General features: G+C 45.7%; 1 protein-coding gene across 3 annotated transcripts in view; it reads left to right on the top strand.

Moving 5' to 3' along the window:
* Window positions 1–15,725, top strand: part of LOC134359263 (chloride anion exchanger-like) — a 145,124-nt gene that overhangs the window by 51,716 nt on the left and 77,683 nt on the right. For all 3 annotated transcript variants that reach the window (XM_063072225.1, XM_063072223.1, XM_063072224.1), the window contains exons 10-11: window positions 3,677–3,790; window positions 14,952–15,029. In XM_063072225.1, coding sequence (XP_062928295.1) covers window positions 3,677–3,790; window positions 14,952–15,029 — 192 coding nt within the window. The remainder of the gene's footprint in view (window positions 1–3,676; window positions 3,791–14,951; window positions 15,030–15,725) is intronic.

The following is a 15,725-nucleotide window of genomic DNA, read 5'->3' as shown; positions in this document are numbered from 1 at the left end:
GTAATTACCATCCAGCCATCCCACAGCTTGAGCTCTGTCCCGTTCCCAAAATCCATCGTGCCAACCTCAGAGACACAGACAGCAGACACGAGAATCGGCAGCAACTTACAAACTGCTGGAGGAACTGAGTGAGCCTGGCTGCATCTGTGCAGGAAGTGGCGAGTCAACATTTTAGGTTGAGACCCTTCATCTGGGCAGGAGAAGTGGAGTGGCAAAAGCCCACAGAGATCCTGCAACAAACAACAGGAATTCTGCAGATGCTGGAAATTCAAGCAACATACATCAAAGTCTCGGCCTGAACCGTCGACTGCGCTTCTTCCTATAGATGCTGCCTGGCCTGCTGCGTTCACCAGCAACTTTGATGTATGCTGCTTGAGATCCTGCAACAGCTTGTTTCTTGGGCAAGGTCATGTTCTCGTTTCTCAGCCCCCCTCCAACAATTGTGGTCCTGTCCTGGTCTACTCCATCAGTCTGATCCACAGTCAGACCTGGTCCACTCCTTGTCCACTCCTGGTCTATTCCATCAGTCCGATCCATTGTCAGACCTGGTCCACTCCTTGTCTACTCCATCAGTCCGATCCACCGTCAGACCTAATCCACTCCTTATGTTCTCCTGGTTTAGACCATCAGACCATAAGATATAGGAGCAGAATTAGGCCATTTGGCCCATCAAATCTACTCCGTCATTTCATCATGGCTGATCCATTTTTCCTCTCAGCCCCAGTCTCCTGCCTTCTCCCCATAACCCTTCATGCTCTGACCAATCAAGAATCTGTCAAACTCTGTCTTAAATATACACAAAAGCTTGGCCTCCACAGCTGCCTGTGGCAATGAATTTCACAGACACACCACTCTCTGGCTAAAGAAATTCCTCCTCATCTCCGTTCTAAAAGGACGCCCCTCTATTCTGAGACTGGTCCTAGACTCTCCCACCAAAGGAAACATTCACTCCACATCCACCCTATTAAGGCCTTTCACCATTCAATAGGTTTCAATGAGGTCACCCGTCATTCTTCTGAATTCTGGTGATACAGGCCCAGAGCCATCAAACACTCTTCATATGACAAGCCATTCAATCCTGGAATAATTTTCGTAAGTCTCCTTTGAACCCTCTCCAATTTCAGCACATCCTTTCTAATATAAGGGACCCAAAACTGCTCATAATACACTAAGTGATGCCACACCAATGCTTTATAAAGTCGCAACATTATATCCTTGCTTTTATATTCTAGTCCTCTTGAAATGAATGCGAACATTACATTTGCCTTCCTCACCACAGACTCAACCTGCAAATTAACCTTTTGGGAATCCTGCACAAGGACTCCCAAACCCTTTTGCCTCTCAGTTTTTTGTATTTTCTCTTCATTTAGAAAATAGTCAACTCTTTCATTTCTTCTACCAAAGTGCATGACCATACACTTCCCAATCTGCCATTTCTTTACCCATTCTCCTAATCTAGTCCTTCTGTAGCCTCTCTACTTCCTCAAAACTACCTGCCCCTATACCTATATTTATAACATCTGCAAACTTTGCAACAAAGCCATCAATTCCAACATTAAGTCATTGACATATAATGTAAAAAGAATCAGTCCCAGCACAGACCCCTGTCAAACACCATTAGTCACCGGCAGCCAGTCAAAAGAGGCTCCCTTTATTCCCACTCTCTGCCTCCTGCCAATCAGCCACTGCTTTATCCATGCCAGAATCTTTCCTGTAATACCATGGGCTCATAGCTTTTTAATCAGCCTCATCAGCACCTTGTCAAAGGCCTTCTGAAAATCCAAGTACACAACATCAGCTCCATTGTCTATCCTGCTTGTTATTTCCTCAAAGAATTCCAACAGATTTGTCAGACAAGATTTTCCCTTGAGGAAACCATGGTGACTACTGCCTCCAAATACCCTGAAACCTCATTCTTCATAATCGACTCCAACATCTTCACAGCTACTGAGATCGGACTAACTGGCCTGTAGTTTCGTCTCATTTGCCTGTCTCTGCTCTTGAAGAGTGGAGTGACATCTGCAACTTTCCAGTCTTCTGGAACCATTCCAAATCTAGTGATTCTTGTGTCATGTACCCCGTGAAGGGTTAAAGAACCAAAGGAAAAGGAAAATACCTTGGAGTCCAGTATTGCTACTAACTAATGGTATTTATTAGTAACTACGCAATACAGTAATATAAATGCAGATATATAAAACAGGTTAGCAACGATTATATATAAGTAAGTATATCAGTAAGTGTGGAAATATATGAAAATCAAGCTTCTTCAAGTCTAGGGGTAATTAGATACAGTCTTACGATGATGAGTAAAGTTCAGTTCAGTTCATGGTATTGAGTTGAGTAGTGATGGAGAGAGAGAGGGAGAGATTTGAGTCTTCAGGTGAGCTGACACCGTCGATCTTCCGGTTGTCCTCCAAAATCCTTTAAAAGTCACCGACTGTGACCACAACAAAGGGGACCGTTCTTCTGTGGTGGGGCTATCAACTAGGCGAGGGTTGGACACACAAACAACTCCCCACCGGTCACGCCCTGTTCACACTGCGAGAGCCACTGATCGATCCGCCTGATCGATCCTCCATAAACCAACATTTTTTGTGGGCACAACAAAGCTCATTCAGTGTCCAAAGCCATGTGTCTCAGGTCTATCATCTGACTTTCTATTTATCTCCCCGCACTGAGTACCAACTGTCATTCAAACAGCTCCTCCCTGCTCTGTCTGTAAGAACGTACAAGCAGGCAATGTCCTTGGGAAAGTATAACAAACTGTGAGCAGTCTTCATCTTTCTCTCTCTTAAAAACAAGTTGTCGGTGTTAAACAGCTCTCTCTTTTTAACAAGGTGTTTGTGCTGGGCACCTCTCTCTCTCTCTTAAAAACACAGTTCATAGGGGTAATTCAGGACCCCGTCACACTTGGAAGATCATTACTAATGCCTCTGCAGGCTCTTCAGCCACTGCTTTCAAAACTCTGAGGTGTGCACCATCTGGTCCAGGTGACTTATGTACCGTCAGACCTTTCAGCTTCTGTCTAGTTATGGTAACTTCACACACTTCATGACCCGATATTTGGAACTTCCACAGTGAAGGCTGGTGCAAGATACTTATTCAGTTCATCTGCCATTTTGTTGTCTCCCATTACTACCTCTCCAGTGTAGATCATGTCTCTTAGTACTCCCTCCAATAATTTACCTACTACCGACATCAAATTTACCGGCCTATAATTTCCCGGATTACTTTTAGAGCCTTTTTTAAACAACGGAACAACATGAGCTGTTTTTTAAACAACATGAACAACATAACTGACTTCAGTTGAGAAGGTCAGAATTACAATTCCTTGAAAGGTAATTCATAATTTTGGGCTGTTTATGAGGTTGTGGGGTGTGTTTATGGGGAAACTGCAATGCTGATGGGAGGATGGGTGTTTTGGGGACTTGGGGCTGAGATGGGGTTGGGAGCTGGAGCCTGTGATGTCAGTGTGGATCCAGCAGGGGGAGCTAATGAAAGGAAACTGCTCTTTCTTTGGCAGGCAACACACATCAAAGTTGCTGGTGAATGCAGCAGGCCAGGCAGCATCTTCCTACAGATGCTGCCTGGCCTGCTGCGTTCACCAGCAACTTTGATGTGTGTTGCTTGAATTTCCAGCATCTGCAGTATTCCTGTTGTTTGCTTTCTTTGGCAGGAACTGGTGGCTTTTGGAATCAGCAACATGTTCTGTGGTGCGTTCCGGGGATTTGTAGCAAGCACTTCTCTCTCCAGAACGGCTGTCCAGGAGAGCACAGGAGGGAAAACACAGGTACAGGAACTCTCACTTTGCCGGTTTCACTCTCCTTGACTCACCTTTCACCTCAACGGCCCTTCCCTGCACTAATGCATTTGTCAGCCACTGTCCCAAACACAAGGAATCTCAGACAGGGAATTTCCAATGATTTCCCAGGCACTAGTGAGTTAACTGGTGTTCAGGCAGGGAAACTGACAGCTCCACCTCCGTCTCATGGGAATGTTTTGACTTCCAGTGAGATAGGTTCTTATTCTTTGAAAGTCAGGGACACAGTGAGAATCTGTTTCATCTCTCCTCAGGTGACAAGCAGCCCCCACCCCCCCATCCCAGCATGCAGTCTGGTGAATCCTCCCTGGACACCGTTGATCACAGGGGTAGGTCCACAATATTCCGGATGCCCTCACATCAGGCTCTATATAAATGGAGCACAGAGCTCCTACAATAAAAGTCCAAGCTCACATTGCCTGTCTAACACAAAAGCTGCCAGTCCTTTGTCACCCCATGCTGCCGGGCACTCTGCTTATTTCTGGACGCTCGCACCTCTCTGTCTCTCACCAGTTACAGAGTGCAGCATAGAAACAGGCCCTTTGGCCGTCCAGTCCATACAGAAACCAGTTAAACTGCCTACTCCCATATCCCTCCATACCCCTACCATTGATGTACCTATCCAAACTTCTCTTAAACATGGAAATCAAGCTCACATGCACCACTTGTGATGGCAGCTCATTCCAACTCTCACAACCCTCTTGAGTGAAGAAGTTCCTCTCATGTTCCCCGTAAACATTTTACCTTTCACCCTGAACCCATGACCTCTGGTTGTCATCCCACCCAATCTCATTGGGAAAAGCCTGCTTGCACTTACCCTATCTATACCCCTCATAATTTTGTATACCTCTATCAAATCTCCTCTCAATCTTCTACGTTCCAAGGAATACAGTCCTAACCTTTTCAACCTTTCCTTATAACTCGGGTCCTCCAGACCCAGCAACCTCCTTGTTAATTTTCTCTGCACTCTTTCAACCCGATTTCCATCTTTCCTGCAGGTAACTGACCAAAATTGCACACAATATTCCAAATTAGGCCTCACCAACATCTTATACAACTTCAACAAAACATTCCATCTCTTGTACTCAATACTTTGATTTATGAAGGCCAATGTGCCTAAAAGTTTTCTTTACAACCCTATCCACCTGTGATGCCACTTTCAATGAATTATGTACCTGTATTCTCAGATCTCTTTGATCTACCACACTCCTCTGTGCCCTACTGTCCACTGTGTAAAACCTACCCTGGTTGGTCCTACTGAACTGCAAAACCTCGCACTTGCCTGCATTAAATTCCATCTGCCGTTTTTCAGCCCATTTTTCCAGATCACGCAGATCCCACTGCAAGCCATGATGTTCTTCCTCGCTGTCCACTACACCCCCAATCTTGGTGTCATCCACATATTTGCTGATCCAGTTAACCACATGAACATCCAGATCATTGATATAGATGAAAGGCAGTGAAGGACCCAGCACTGATACCTGTGGCCCTCCACAAGTCACAGGCTCTAGTCAGAGAGGCAACAAGTTTTAAAATACTCTGGAAGCAAATACAAAAGCAGATACTGGTATCAGAAACAAAAGCAGATCTAGTGTCAGGCTATTTCTGTGGCAAGAGTACATGGTTGATAGTTCAGGTCAGGGATCCTCCTGGGAGCGTGGGTGGGTTGAATGGATGGTCCAACTCACAAAGCGCTGGAGGAGTTCGACGGGTCATGCAACATGTGTGTGTGTGTGTGTGTGTGTGTGTGTGTGTGTGTGAGAGAGAGAGATGGAGGGGGAGTGGAGAGCTGGTGTTTTGGGTTGAGTTACAACTTGCAGAGCAGTGCTGGGTAGGAGCGAGTTGTTGGAGTGTGACAGATCAGGAGTAGGAGGAAGTTTGGAGGATGGAGTAAATGAGGGCACATCAATGGGAAGGATGAGGAAGAAGATTACCTGGCCTGGAAAGTTCACTGTGCTTTTCACCACAGTGGGCAAGTATCAGCCTTCCTCCATCAGATCAGGTCTCACTGAGACAGACAACCCCCACAGTCCTGAAAACTCCCACAGTCAACATTGACAGAGGAAGAATCACAATGTCGGAGACAGGGCTGATTGTGAGGAGGTCCCACCAGGAACATAAGACAGAGCATTCCACAGATTCACTCCTCTCTGGCTAAAAAATTCCTCCTTATCTCTATTCTAAACGGTCGCCCCTCAATTCTGAGGCTATGCCCTCTAGTTCTGGATACCCCCACCAGAGTAAACATCCTCCCCACATCCACCCAATCAACTTCTGACAGTCCTTTCAACATTCGGTAGATTTCAATGAGATCGCCCCGAATTCTTAAAACTTCCATCCTTTCTGAGATATGGGGTCCAAAACCATTGACAATGCTCCAAGTGCAGCTTGACTAGTGTCTTATAAAGGCCCAGCATTACCTCCTTGCTTTTATATTCTATTCCCCTTGAAATAAATGCCAACAGTGCATTTGCCTTCTTTACCACAGACTCAGCCAGTAAATTAATCTTCTGGGAATCTTGCGCAAGGTTTGAACCTTCTCCCCATTTAGATAATAGTCTGCATTATTGTTCTTATTACCAAAATGCATTATCATACGTTTCCCATTCTGTCACTTTCTTGCCCATTCTTCCAATTTGTATAAGTCCAGCTACAAGTGCATGGCTTCCTCAGCACTACTTACCCCTCCACCTATCTTCATATCATCCGTAAACTTTGCCACAAAACCATCAATTCCATTATCCAAATCATTGACAAACAATGTGAAAAGTAGCGGTCCCAATACTGACCCCTGAGGAACACCACTAGTCACCGGCAGCCGACCAGAAAAGGCCCCCTTTATTCCCACTTGCTGCCTCCTGCCTGTCAGCCATTCCTCTATCCATGCCAGTATCTTTCCTGTAATGCCATGGGATTTTATCTTCTTAAGCAGCCTCTTGTGTGGCACCTTATCAAACGCCTTCTGAAAATCCAAGTGTAAGACTCGCTTTCCCCAGTGGCATGATCTCAGGGGTGGCGCCCCCTCCCTGGCCAAACTTTAGCACTCTTGTTTGGGTGGATGCTGCGTGTTGTGTCCCCTGTGTAACATCAGTACCCCGAAATAACATTCAGTCCACAATGTGCGGAGGATGGGAAATCAGTATTACAGTGGAGTAAAGGGAATTACAGCGGCATGAGAGAGGAGTTGGCCAGAATTGATTGGAAAAGAACACTGGCAGGGATGATGGCAGAGCAACAATTCGGAAGGCACAGGATATATACTGTACATCCCAAAGAGGAAGAAGTATTCTAAAGAAAAGATGATACAACCATGATGTCAAAGCCAACAGAAGAGCCAAACAGAGGGCATATTAGAGAGGGCAAAGAGAGTACAGATTACAGATTACTGGGAAGTTAGAGGATTGGGAAACTTTTAAAAACCAACAAATTGGCAACTAAAAAGTAATTAAGAAGGTAAAGATGGAATATGAAAGTAAGCTAGCCAATAAGATTGGCAACTAAAGAGGAGACCAAAAGTTTCTTCAGATACATGAATTGTAAAAGAGAAGCGAGAGTGGATATCAGACCACTGAAAAACGATGCTGGAGAGATAGAAATGGGGGACAATGAAATAGCAGATGAAGTGAATAAGTATTTGCATCAATCTTCACTGACACTAGCAGTTTGGTGGAAGTTTCAGGTGTCAGAGGGCATGAAGTGTGTGAAGCTACCATAACTAGAGAGAATGTTCTTGGGAAACTGAAAGGTCTGAAGGTGAATAAGTCACCTGGACCAGATAGCGTACACCCCAGGGTTCTGAAAGAGGTGGCTGAAGAGATTGTCGAGGCATAGTAATGATCTTTCAAGAATCACTAGATTCTGGAATGGCTCTGGAGGACTGGGAAATTGCAAATGTCACACTGCTCTTCAGAGAGAGAGAGATAGAAGAAAAGAAACAATAGGCCAGTTAGTCTGATGTCAGTGGTTGAGAAGTGTTGGAGTTGATTATTAAGGATGAGATTTTCTTCGGCAGTTGAACGGGGCAGGACTACGCAATCGCGTGTAAGTTGGCCCGTGAGGCAGCGGGAGTACTTAAAAGAGAGCAGTTTGTGGAAGTCGGTCATTTTCTTCGGCAGTTGAATGGGGCAGGACTGCGCAAGCGTGTGTAAGTCGGCCCGTGAGGCAGTGGGAGTATTTAAAAGAGAGCAGTTTGACAGAGCGGGCGACATTGTAGCGGGTGACGGAGTAGAGGGAGACAGAGTAGGAAGGCTTTGTCTCGAGAGGCTTCAGCGAGCAGAGGCTGAGGACGAGCTTCACTCCAAGTGAGGTAAGGCCGGCTATGTTCCTTTAAAAGGAGAACGGTCTGCAGCGGTATTTTATTTGAAGCAAGGAAGGCAGCGAGGCTGTAGCTTATTAAGTGAGCTAGGGCAGTAGCGATAGTTGTTCTAACAACTGCGAGGGAAAGAGCGGCACCACTGTGCAGATGCGTGACGTCAGCTGGGTGAGCTCAGAGCATTTAAAAAAGAGGAGCTCCCTATCCAGCGGGTAGCGGAGTGAGTGGTAGCAGAGTGAAAGGGCTTTGGCTCCACGGGCTTTGGCTGAAGTGAGCAGAGGCTGAGGAGGAGCTTGCTCCCAGTGAGGCCCATACCACTCCCGAGGCAGTCGGCAACGTTCGACGTCCACATTTCAAAAATTGAGGCAACGTATTGGGTAGGTCATGACAGCTGAGATCAGCCCCATGGTTGGTTCATCCTGCAGCATGTGGGAAATCAAGGATACTTCCAGTGTCCCTGACGAGTATGTGTGCAGGAAATGTGTCCAACTGCAGCTTCTGGCAGACCGCATTGAGCGGCTGGAGCTGCGATTGGATTCATACCAGAGCATCCGCGATGCTGAGAAAGTCGTGAATAGCACATTCAGTGAGTTGGCCACACTGCAGGTAAAGGCTACGCAGGCAGAAAGGGAATGAGTGGCCACTGGACAGCGTAGCAGTAGGCCGGTAGTGTAGGAGGTCCCTGAGGTAATTTCCCTCCTAGACAAATATACTGTTTTGGATACTGTTGGGGGAGATGTCTCAGTGGGGGAAGGCAGCAGCCGCCAAGTTCATGGCACCATGGGTGGCTCTGCGGCCCAGGAGGGAAGGAAAGGGAGTGGGAGAGCTATAATGATAGGGGATTCGATTGATAGGCGTTTCTGCAGCCGCAAACGAGACTCCAGGAGGGGAGCAGACACCAACAGAATCAACAAACTCATTCGTAAGGCCAGTGATGTTGTGGGGATGGAACTGGACTCTCTGACGGTGGTGTCTGAAAAGAGGATGCTGTCCAAGTTGCATGCCATCTTGGACAATGTCTCCCATTCACTACATAATGTACTGGCTGGGCACAGGAGTACATTCAGCCAGAGACTCATTTCACTGAGATTCAACACTGAGCGTCATAGGAAGTCATTCCTGTCTGTGGCCATCAAACTTTACAACTCCTCCCTTGGAGGGTCAGACACCCTGAGCCAATAGGCTGGTCCTGGACTTATTTCCTGGCGTAATTTACATATTACTATTTGATTATCTATGGTTTTATTACTATTTAATTATTTATGGTGCAACTGTAACGAAAACCAATTTCCCTCGGGATCAATAAAGTATGTTGCCTCCCTGGTGCAAGGGTCAAGGATGTCTCTGAGCGGCTGCAGGACTTTCTGGAGTGGGAGAGTGTAAGCCAGTGGTCGTGGTGCACATAGGTACCAACAATATAAGTAAAAAACAGGATGAGGTCCTGCAAGGTGAATTTAGGGAGTTAGGAGATAAACTAAAAAGTAGGATCACAAAGGTAATAATCTCTGGATTACTACCAGTGCCACGTGCTAGTCAGAGTAGAAATAGGAGGATATATCAGATGAATACGTGGCTTGAAAAATGGTGGAAGGGGGAGGGATTCAAATTTCTGGGGCATTGGAACCAGTTCTGGAGGAGGTGAGATAGTACAAACAGGAACGGTCTGCACCTGGGCTGACTGGAACCAATGTCCTAGGGGGAGCGTTTGCTACTGTTGTAATTCCACCATGTTATGGTCACTCTTACCCAAGGGGCCTTGCATGACAAGATTGCTAATTAACCCTTCCTCATTGCTCAATACTTAGTCTAGAATGGCCTGCTCTCTAGTTGGTTCCTCGACATGTTGGTTCAGAAAACCATACTGCATACATTCCAAGAAATCCTCTTCCTCAGCACCCTTACCAATTTGGTTCACCCAATTTATATGTGGATTGAAGTCACCCATTCTAACTGCTGTTCCTTTATTGCACGTCTTTCTAATTTCCTGTTAATCCATCCATTAATATTTGTAATCCAGGGAGCGGGAAGCACAGAATCAAATATCGCTGTGATGATTGTACATTCTAGTCTCAATTGTTTGGCGACAATGAAGTATAAACTATAAAGTATCCCCAACCTCACTACTACTGTTAGGTGGCCTGTACACAACTCCCACCAGCGTTTTCTGCCCCTTAGTGTCATGCAGCTCGACCCATATCAATTCCACATCCTCCAGGCTAATGTCCTTCCTTTCTATTGCATTAATCTCCTCTCTAACCAGCAATGCTACCCCACCTCCTTTTCTTTCATGTCTATCCCTCCTGAATATTGAATATCCCTGAATGTAGAACTCCCATCCTTGGTCACCCTGGAGCCATGTCTCTGTGATCCCAACGATATCATATTCATGAATAACTATCTGCACATTCAATTCATCCACCTTGTTAGGAATGCTCCTTGCATTGACACACAAAGCCTTCAGGCTTGCTTTTACAACACTCTTAGCCCTTATACAATTATTTTGAAAAGTGCCCCTTTTTGATTTTTGCCCTGGATTTGCCTGCCTGCCACTTTTACTTTTCACCTTACTACTTTTGGCTTCTACCCTCACTCTACACCCCTCTGTCTCTCTGCACTTGTTCCCATCTCCCTGCCACATTAGGATGCATTAGTGATAATTTTTCAAAACTCTTTAGATTCTGGATTAGTTTCTGAGGATTGGAGGGTGGCTAATGTAACCCCGCTTTTTAAAAAAGGAGGGAGAGAGAAACCGGGGAATTATAGACCGGTTAGCCTGAGATCAGTGGTGGGGAAAATGCTAGAGTCAGTTATCAAAGATGTGATAACAGCACATTTGGAAAGTGGTGAAATCATTGGACAAAGTCAGCATGGATTTGTGAAAGGAAAATCATGTCTGACGAATCTCATAGCATTTTTTGAGGATGTAACTAGTAGAGTGGATAGGGGAGAACCAGTGGATGTGGTATATTTGGATTTTCAAAAGGCTTTTGACAAGGTCCCACACAGGAGATTAGTGTGCAAACTTAAAGCACACGGTATTAGGGGTATGGTATTTATGTGGATAGAGAATTGGTTGGCAGACAGGAAGCAAAGAGTGGGAATAAACGGGACCTTTTCAGAATGGCAGGCGGTGACTAGTGGGGTACCGCAAGGCTCAGTGCTGGGACCCCAGTTGTTTACAATATATATTAATGACTTAGACGAGGGAATTAAATGCAGCATCTCCAAGTTTGTGGATGACATGAAGCTGGGCGGCAGTGTTAGCTGTGAGGAGGATGCTAAGAGGATGCAGGGTGACTTGGATAGGTTAGGTGAGTGGGCAAATTCATGGCAGATGCAATTTAATGTGGATAAATGTGAGGTTATCCACTTTGGTGGCAAGAACAGGAAAACAGATTATTATTTGAATGGTGGCCGATTAGGAAAAGGGGAGGTGCAACGAGACCTGGGTGTCATTGTACACCAGTCTTTGAAAGTGGGCATGCAGGTACAGCAGGCGGTGAAAAAGGCGAATGGTATGCTGGGATTCATAGCAAGAGGATTTGAGTACAGGAGCAGGGAGGTACTACTGCAGTTGTACAAGGCCACACCTGGAGTATTGTGTGCAGTTTTGGTCCCCTAATCTGAGGAAAGACATTCTTGCCATAGAGGGAGTACAAAGAAGGTTCACCAGATTGATTCCTGGGATGGCAGGACTTTCATATGATGAAAGACTGGATCGACTAGACTTGTACTCTCTGGCATTTAGAAGATTGAGGGGCGATCTTATTGAAACGTATAAAATTCTAAAGGGATTGGACAGGCTAGATGCAGGAAGATTGTTCCCGATGTTGGGGAAGTCCAGAACGAGGGGTCACAGTTTGAGGATAAAGGGGAAGCCTTTTAGGACCGAGATGAGGAAAAACTTCTTCACACAGAGAGTGGTGAATTTGTGGAATTCTCTGCCACAGGAAACAGCTGAGGCCAGCTCATTGGCTATATTTAAGAGGGAGTTAGATTTGGCCCTTGTGGCTAAAGGATCAGGAGGTATGGAGAGAAGGCAGGTACAGGGTTCTGAGTTGGATGATCAGCCATGGTCATACTGAATGGCGGTGCAGGCTCGAAGGGCCGAATGGCCTACTCCTGCACCTATTTTCTATGTTTCTATGTTTAGATCTCTGGGTATTTAGAGGCACATGATAAAATAGGCTGTAGTCAGCATGTTTTCCTCAAGAGAAAATCTTGCCTGACAAATCTGAAGAAGTAATAAGCAGAATGGAGAATTGGTTGATGTTGTGTACTTGGATTTTCAGAAGGCTTTTGACAAGGTGCCACACATAAGACTGCCTGACAAGCTATTACAGGAAAGATTCTAGCATGCATAAAGCAGTGTATGATTGGCAGGAGGCAAAGAATGGGAATAAGGGGAGTCTTTCCTGACTGGCTGCCAGTGACTAGTGGTATTCTACAGCAGTCTGTGTTGGGACTGATTCTTTTTGTTATATGTCAATGATTTGGATGACGGAATTGATGGCTTTGTTGCAAAGTTTGCAGACAATATGAGGATAGGTGGAAGGGCAGGTAGTATTGGGGAAATAGAGAAGCTACAAGTGGACTTAGTTTTGGAAAATAGGCAAAGAAATGGAAGATGGAATATAGTGTTGGGAAGTGTATGGTCATGTATTTTGGTAGGAGAAGTGAAAGTGTAGACTATTTTCTAAATGGAGAGAAAATACAAAAACTGAGATGTAAAGAGACTTGTGAGTCCTCGTGCAGGATTTCCTAAAGGTTAATTTGTGGGTTCAGTCTGTGGTGAGGAAGGCAAATGCAACATTAGCATTCATTTTGAGAGGACTAGAATATAAAAGCAAGGCTGTAATGTTGAGACTTTATAAATCACTGGTGAGGCCTCACATAGAGTATTGTGAGCAGGTTTGGGCCCCTTATCATAGAAAGGATGTGCTGAAACTGGAGAGGCTTCAAAGGAGATTCACAAAAATGATTTCAGGATTGAACAACTTGCCATATGAAGAGCATTTGATGGCTCTGGGTCTGAATTCACTGGAATTCAGAAGGATGAGGGGTGACCTCATTGAAACCTATCAGCTGGTGAAAGGCCTCGATACCAAATCAAATGGTGAAAGGATGTGGAAAGGATGTTTCCTATGGTGGGAGAGTCTAAGACCAGAGGACACGATATCAGAATAGAGGGTGTCATTTTAGAACGGAAATGAGGAGGAATTTCTTTATCCAGACAGTGGTGAATCTGTAGAACCTTTGCCACAGGCAGCTGTGGAGGCCAAGTCTTTATGTACATTCAAGGCAGAGGTTGATAGATTCTTGATTGAGGGCGTGAAGGGATATGGGGAGAAGGCAGGAGATTGGGGCTGAGAGGAAAATTGGATCAGCTGTGCTGACATGGCAGAGCAGACTCAATGGACCAAATGGCCTGATTCTGCTCCTGTATCTTACAATGTTATGGTCCAATATGCCGCCTCTACTTCTACCTGATGCCACTGTCCAGTCCATGCTGTGGAACTGAGGTGCTGTGTCTGTAATGTGAGCCATGTTTCTGTAAAGCAAAGTACACAGCAGTCCCTGACATCCCTCTGGTATTTTAAAATATAATTGACAAATGAATTTTGAGAAGTTCCCCATGGAATTACTTGTACCTGCTGGTGTGATGAACATATCCCTGTGAATGCTACATTAAGCGTCTGCCTCTGTCTCTGCTGCTGGGGCATGTCCTGACATCATTAACAGTGTGATAGAGATCAAGGACTTTCAGAAGTGCCCTGGTGCTGGCTGCTCAGCCTGAGGGCGGTGCTGCTAATGAGTCTGGGAAGAGTTGGACCTCCTTCATTGGGATGAGATCATGGGCTTGGAATGTTAGGGCAGAGCCTCTTCCCACAGTGTTGTCTGGTCATTTCAGTGGCTGGGACCAGTTTTCCTGAGAAGTGAATATCTGCCAAGTAACACACTACCACCTCCATCGCCCTTGCCAGTCCAGAAGCTCCTCTTCCCGTCACGAAACCATCCCTGTCCCTGTACCAGTGAAGGTGCAGCTTCAACCACCCAACATTAACAGGGGTACAGGCTGCAGATGGCAACTTTTCTTAAACTGCTCTCCAGAGAACCTGTGGTCCATGGCAGCCTGGAGGGGAAGACCCAGCTCCTGGTTTCGTTTTCGGTAATGAACCCAGTCTGGTGTAAGGAGAACAAGAGTACTTCTGTGGGGATTATCAGAATGGATGGGTTAGAAAGTTTCTAGATGATCCAAAGATTGGTGGTGTCGTGGAGAGTGTCAAAGATTGACAAAGAATACAATGTGGTAAAATCAGTTACAGATATGGGCAGAGATGGCAGGTGGTACTGGGACAAGAGTGAGTTTGTTGACAATAAACAAGAGGAGAAGAAAGAAGAGAGGAGAAGGGCTTTGTGTGGACTGAGAGTAGCAGAAATGGAGGACTTGGAGCAGGTTCTGAGTGAATGTTTGGACGGAATAGACAAAGGAGGAGAAGTGTGAAAAGTTGGTCAGGATAAATGCAGCAAAGTGGAACTGTTAAAAGATTAAGGACTGTCACAAGCAGATAAACAGCCAGGCCCAAATCTACCATATCCAGGGCTCTACAGACAATGGAAGAAGCTGCAGTCCTCAGTACTGTCAGTAACTGGCCACAGCAGTACAGCACAGTTAATGCCTTCCTGTGGTTAAAGAGGGAACCCAGTACTGAGTAGCAGTTCATGGGAAATGGCGCCCTATCCTAACGCAAAAGAAAATTAATAATACAGTGTGAAAATACTTTTTTAAAAGTTGACAATGAGCCTATTTTACTGCAGGTTGCTGGTCTGTTATCAGCTTTGGTGGTGATGATTGTGACTCTGGCGATTGGATTCCTGTTAGCCCCTCTCCCCAAGGTGAGGAATGACACATAACTCCTTCCCACTGTTAATTACTCTGTAGCATTGGCAGCATGATCAGCCCAACAGAAGCACTGGAAATGATGAAGTGACATAGCTCTTACCATAGTGGTTGTTTGGCCCATCGAGTCAACGTTGACTCTGGGAACAATTCTGTCAGATCCCATTTACTTCCCTGGAATCTGTGTTTTCTCACAGCGCCTCCATTCCCCCAGTTTCTATCACTCACCCATACACAAAACAGCTACGTAACTCACCAACCTGCCTTTGATATGTGGGGAGAAACCCTGCAAACTCCACACAGACAGACAGGAGGATTGACCCCGGTTTCTGTCACTGTGATTGACATTCACCCCGGCTCTGTCACTGAGATTGACATTGACCCCGGTCTCTGTCACTGGGATTGACATTGACCCCGAACTCTGTTACTCGGATTGACATTCACTCCTGTCTCTCTGTCGCTGGGATTGACACTGACCCCGAACTCTGTTACTGGGATTGACACTGACCCCGGTCTCTGACTCTGGTATTGACATTGACCCCTGTCACTCTGTCGCTGGAATTGACATTGACCCCGGTCTCTCTGTCGCTGGAATTGACATTGACCCCGGTCTCTCTGTCACTGTGATTGACATGAACCCCGGTCTCTGTCACTGAGATTGACATTAACCCCAGTCTCTGTCACTGGGATTG

The sequence above is a fragment of the Mobula hypostoma genome, chromosome 20 (assembly GCF_963921235.1).
Source record: "Mobula hypostoma chromosome 20, sMobHyp1.1, whole genome shotgun sequence".
Lineage (NCBI taxonomy): Eukaryota > Metazoa > Chordata > Chondrichthyes > Myliobatiformes > Myliobatidae > Mobula > Mobula hypostoma.
The sequence above is the reverse complement of the archived record's forward strand: the minus strand, read 5'-3'. Positions and strand labels throughout refer to the sequence as shown.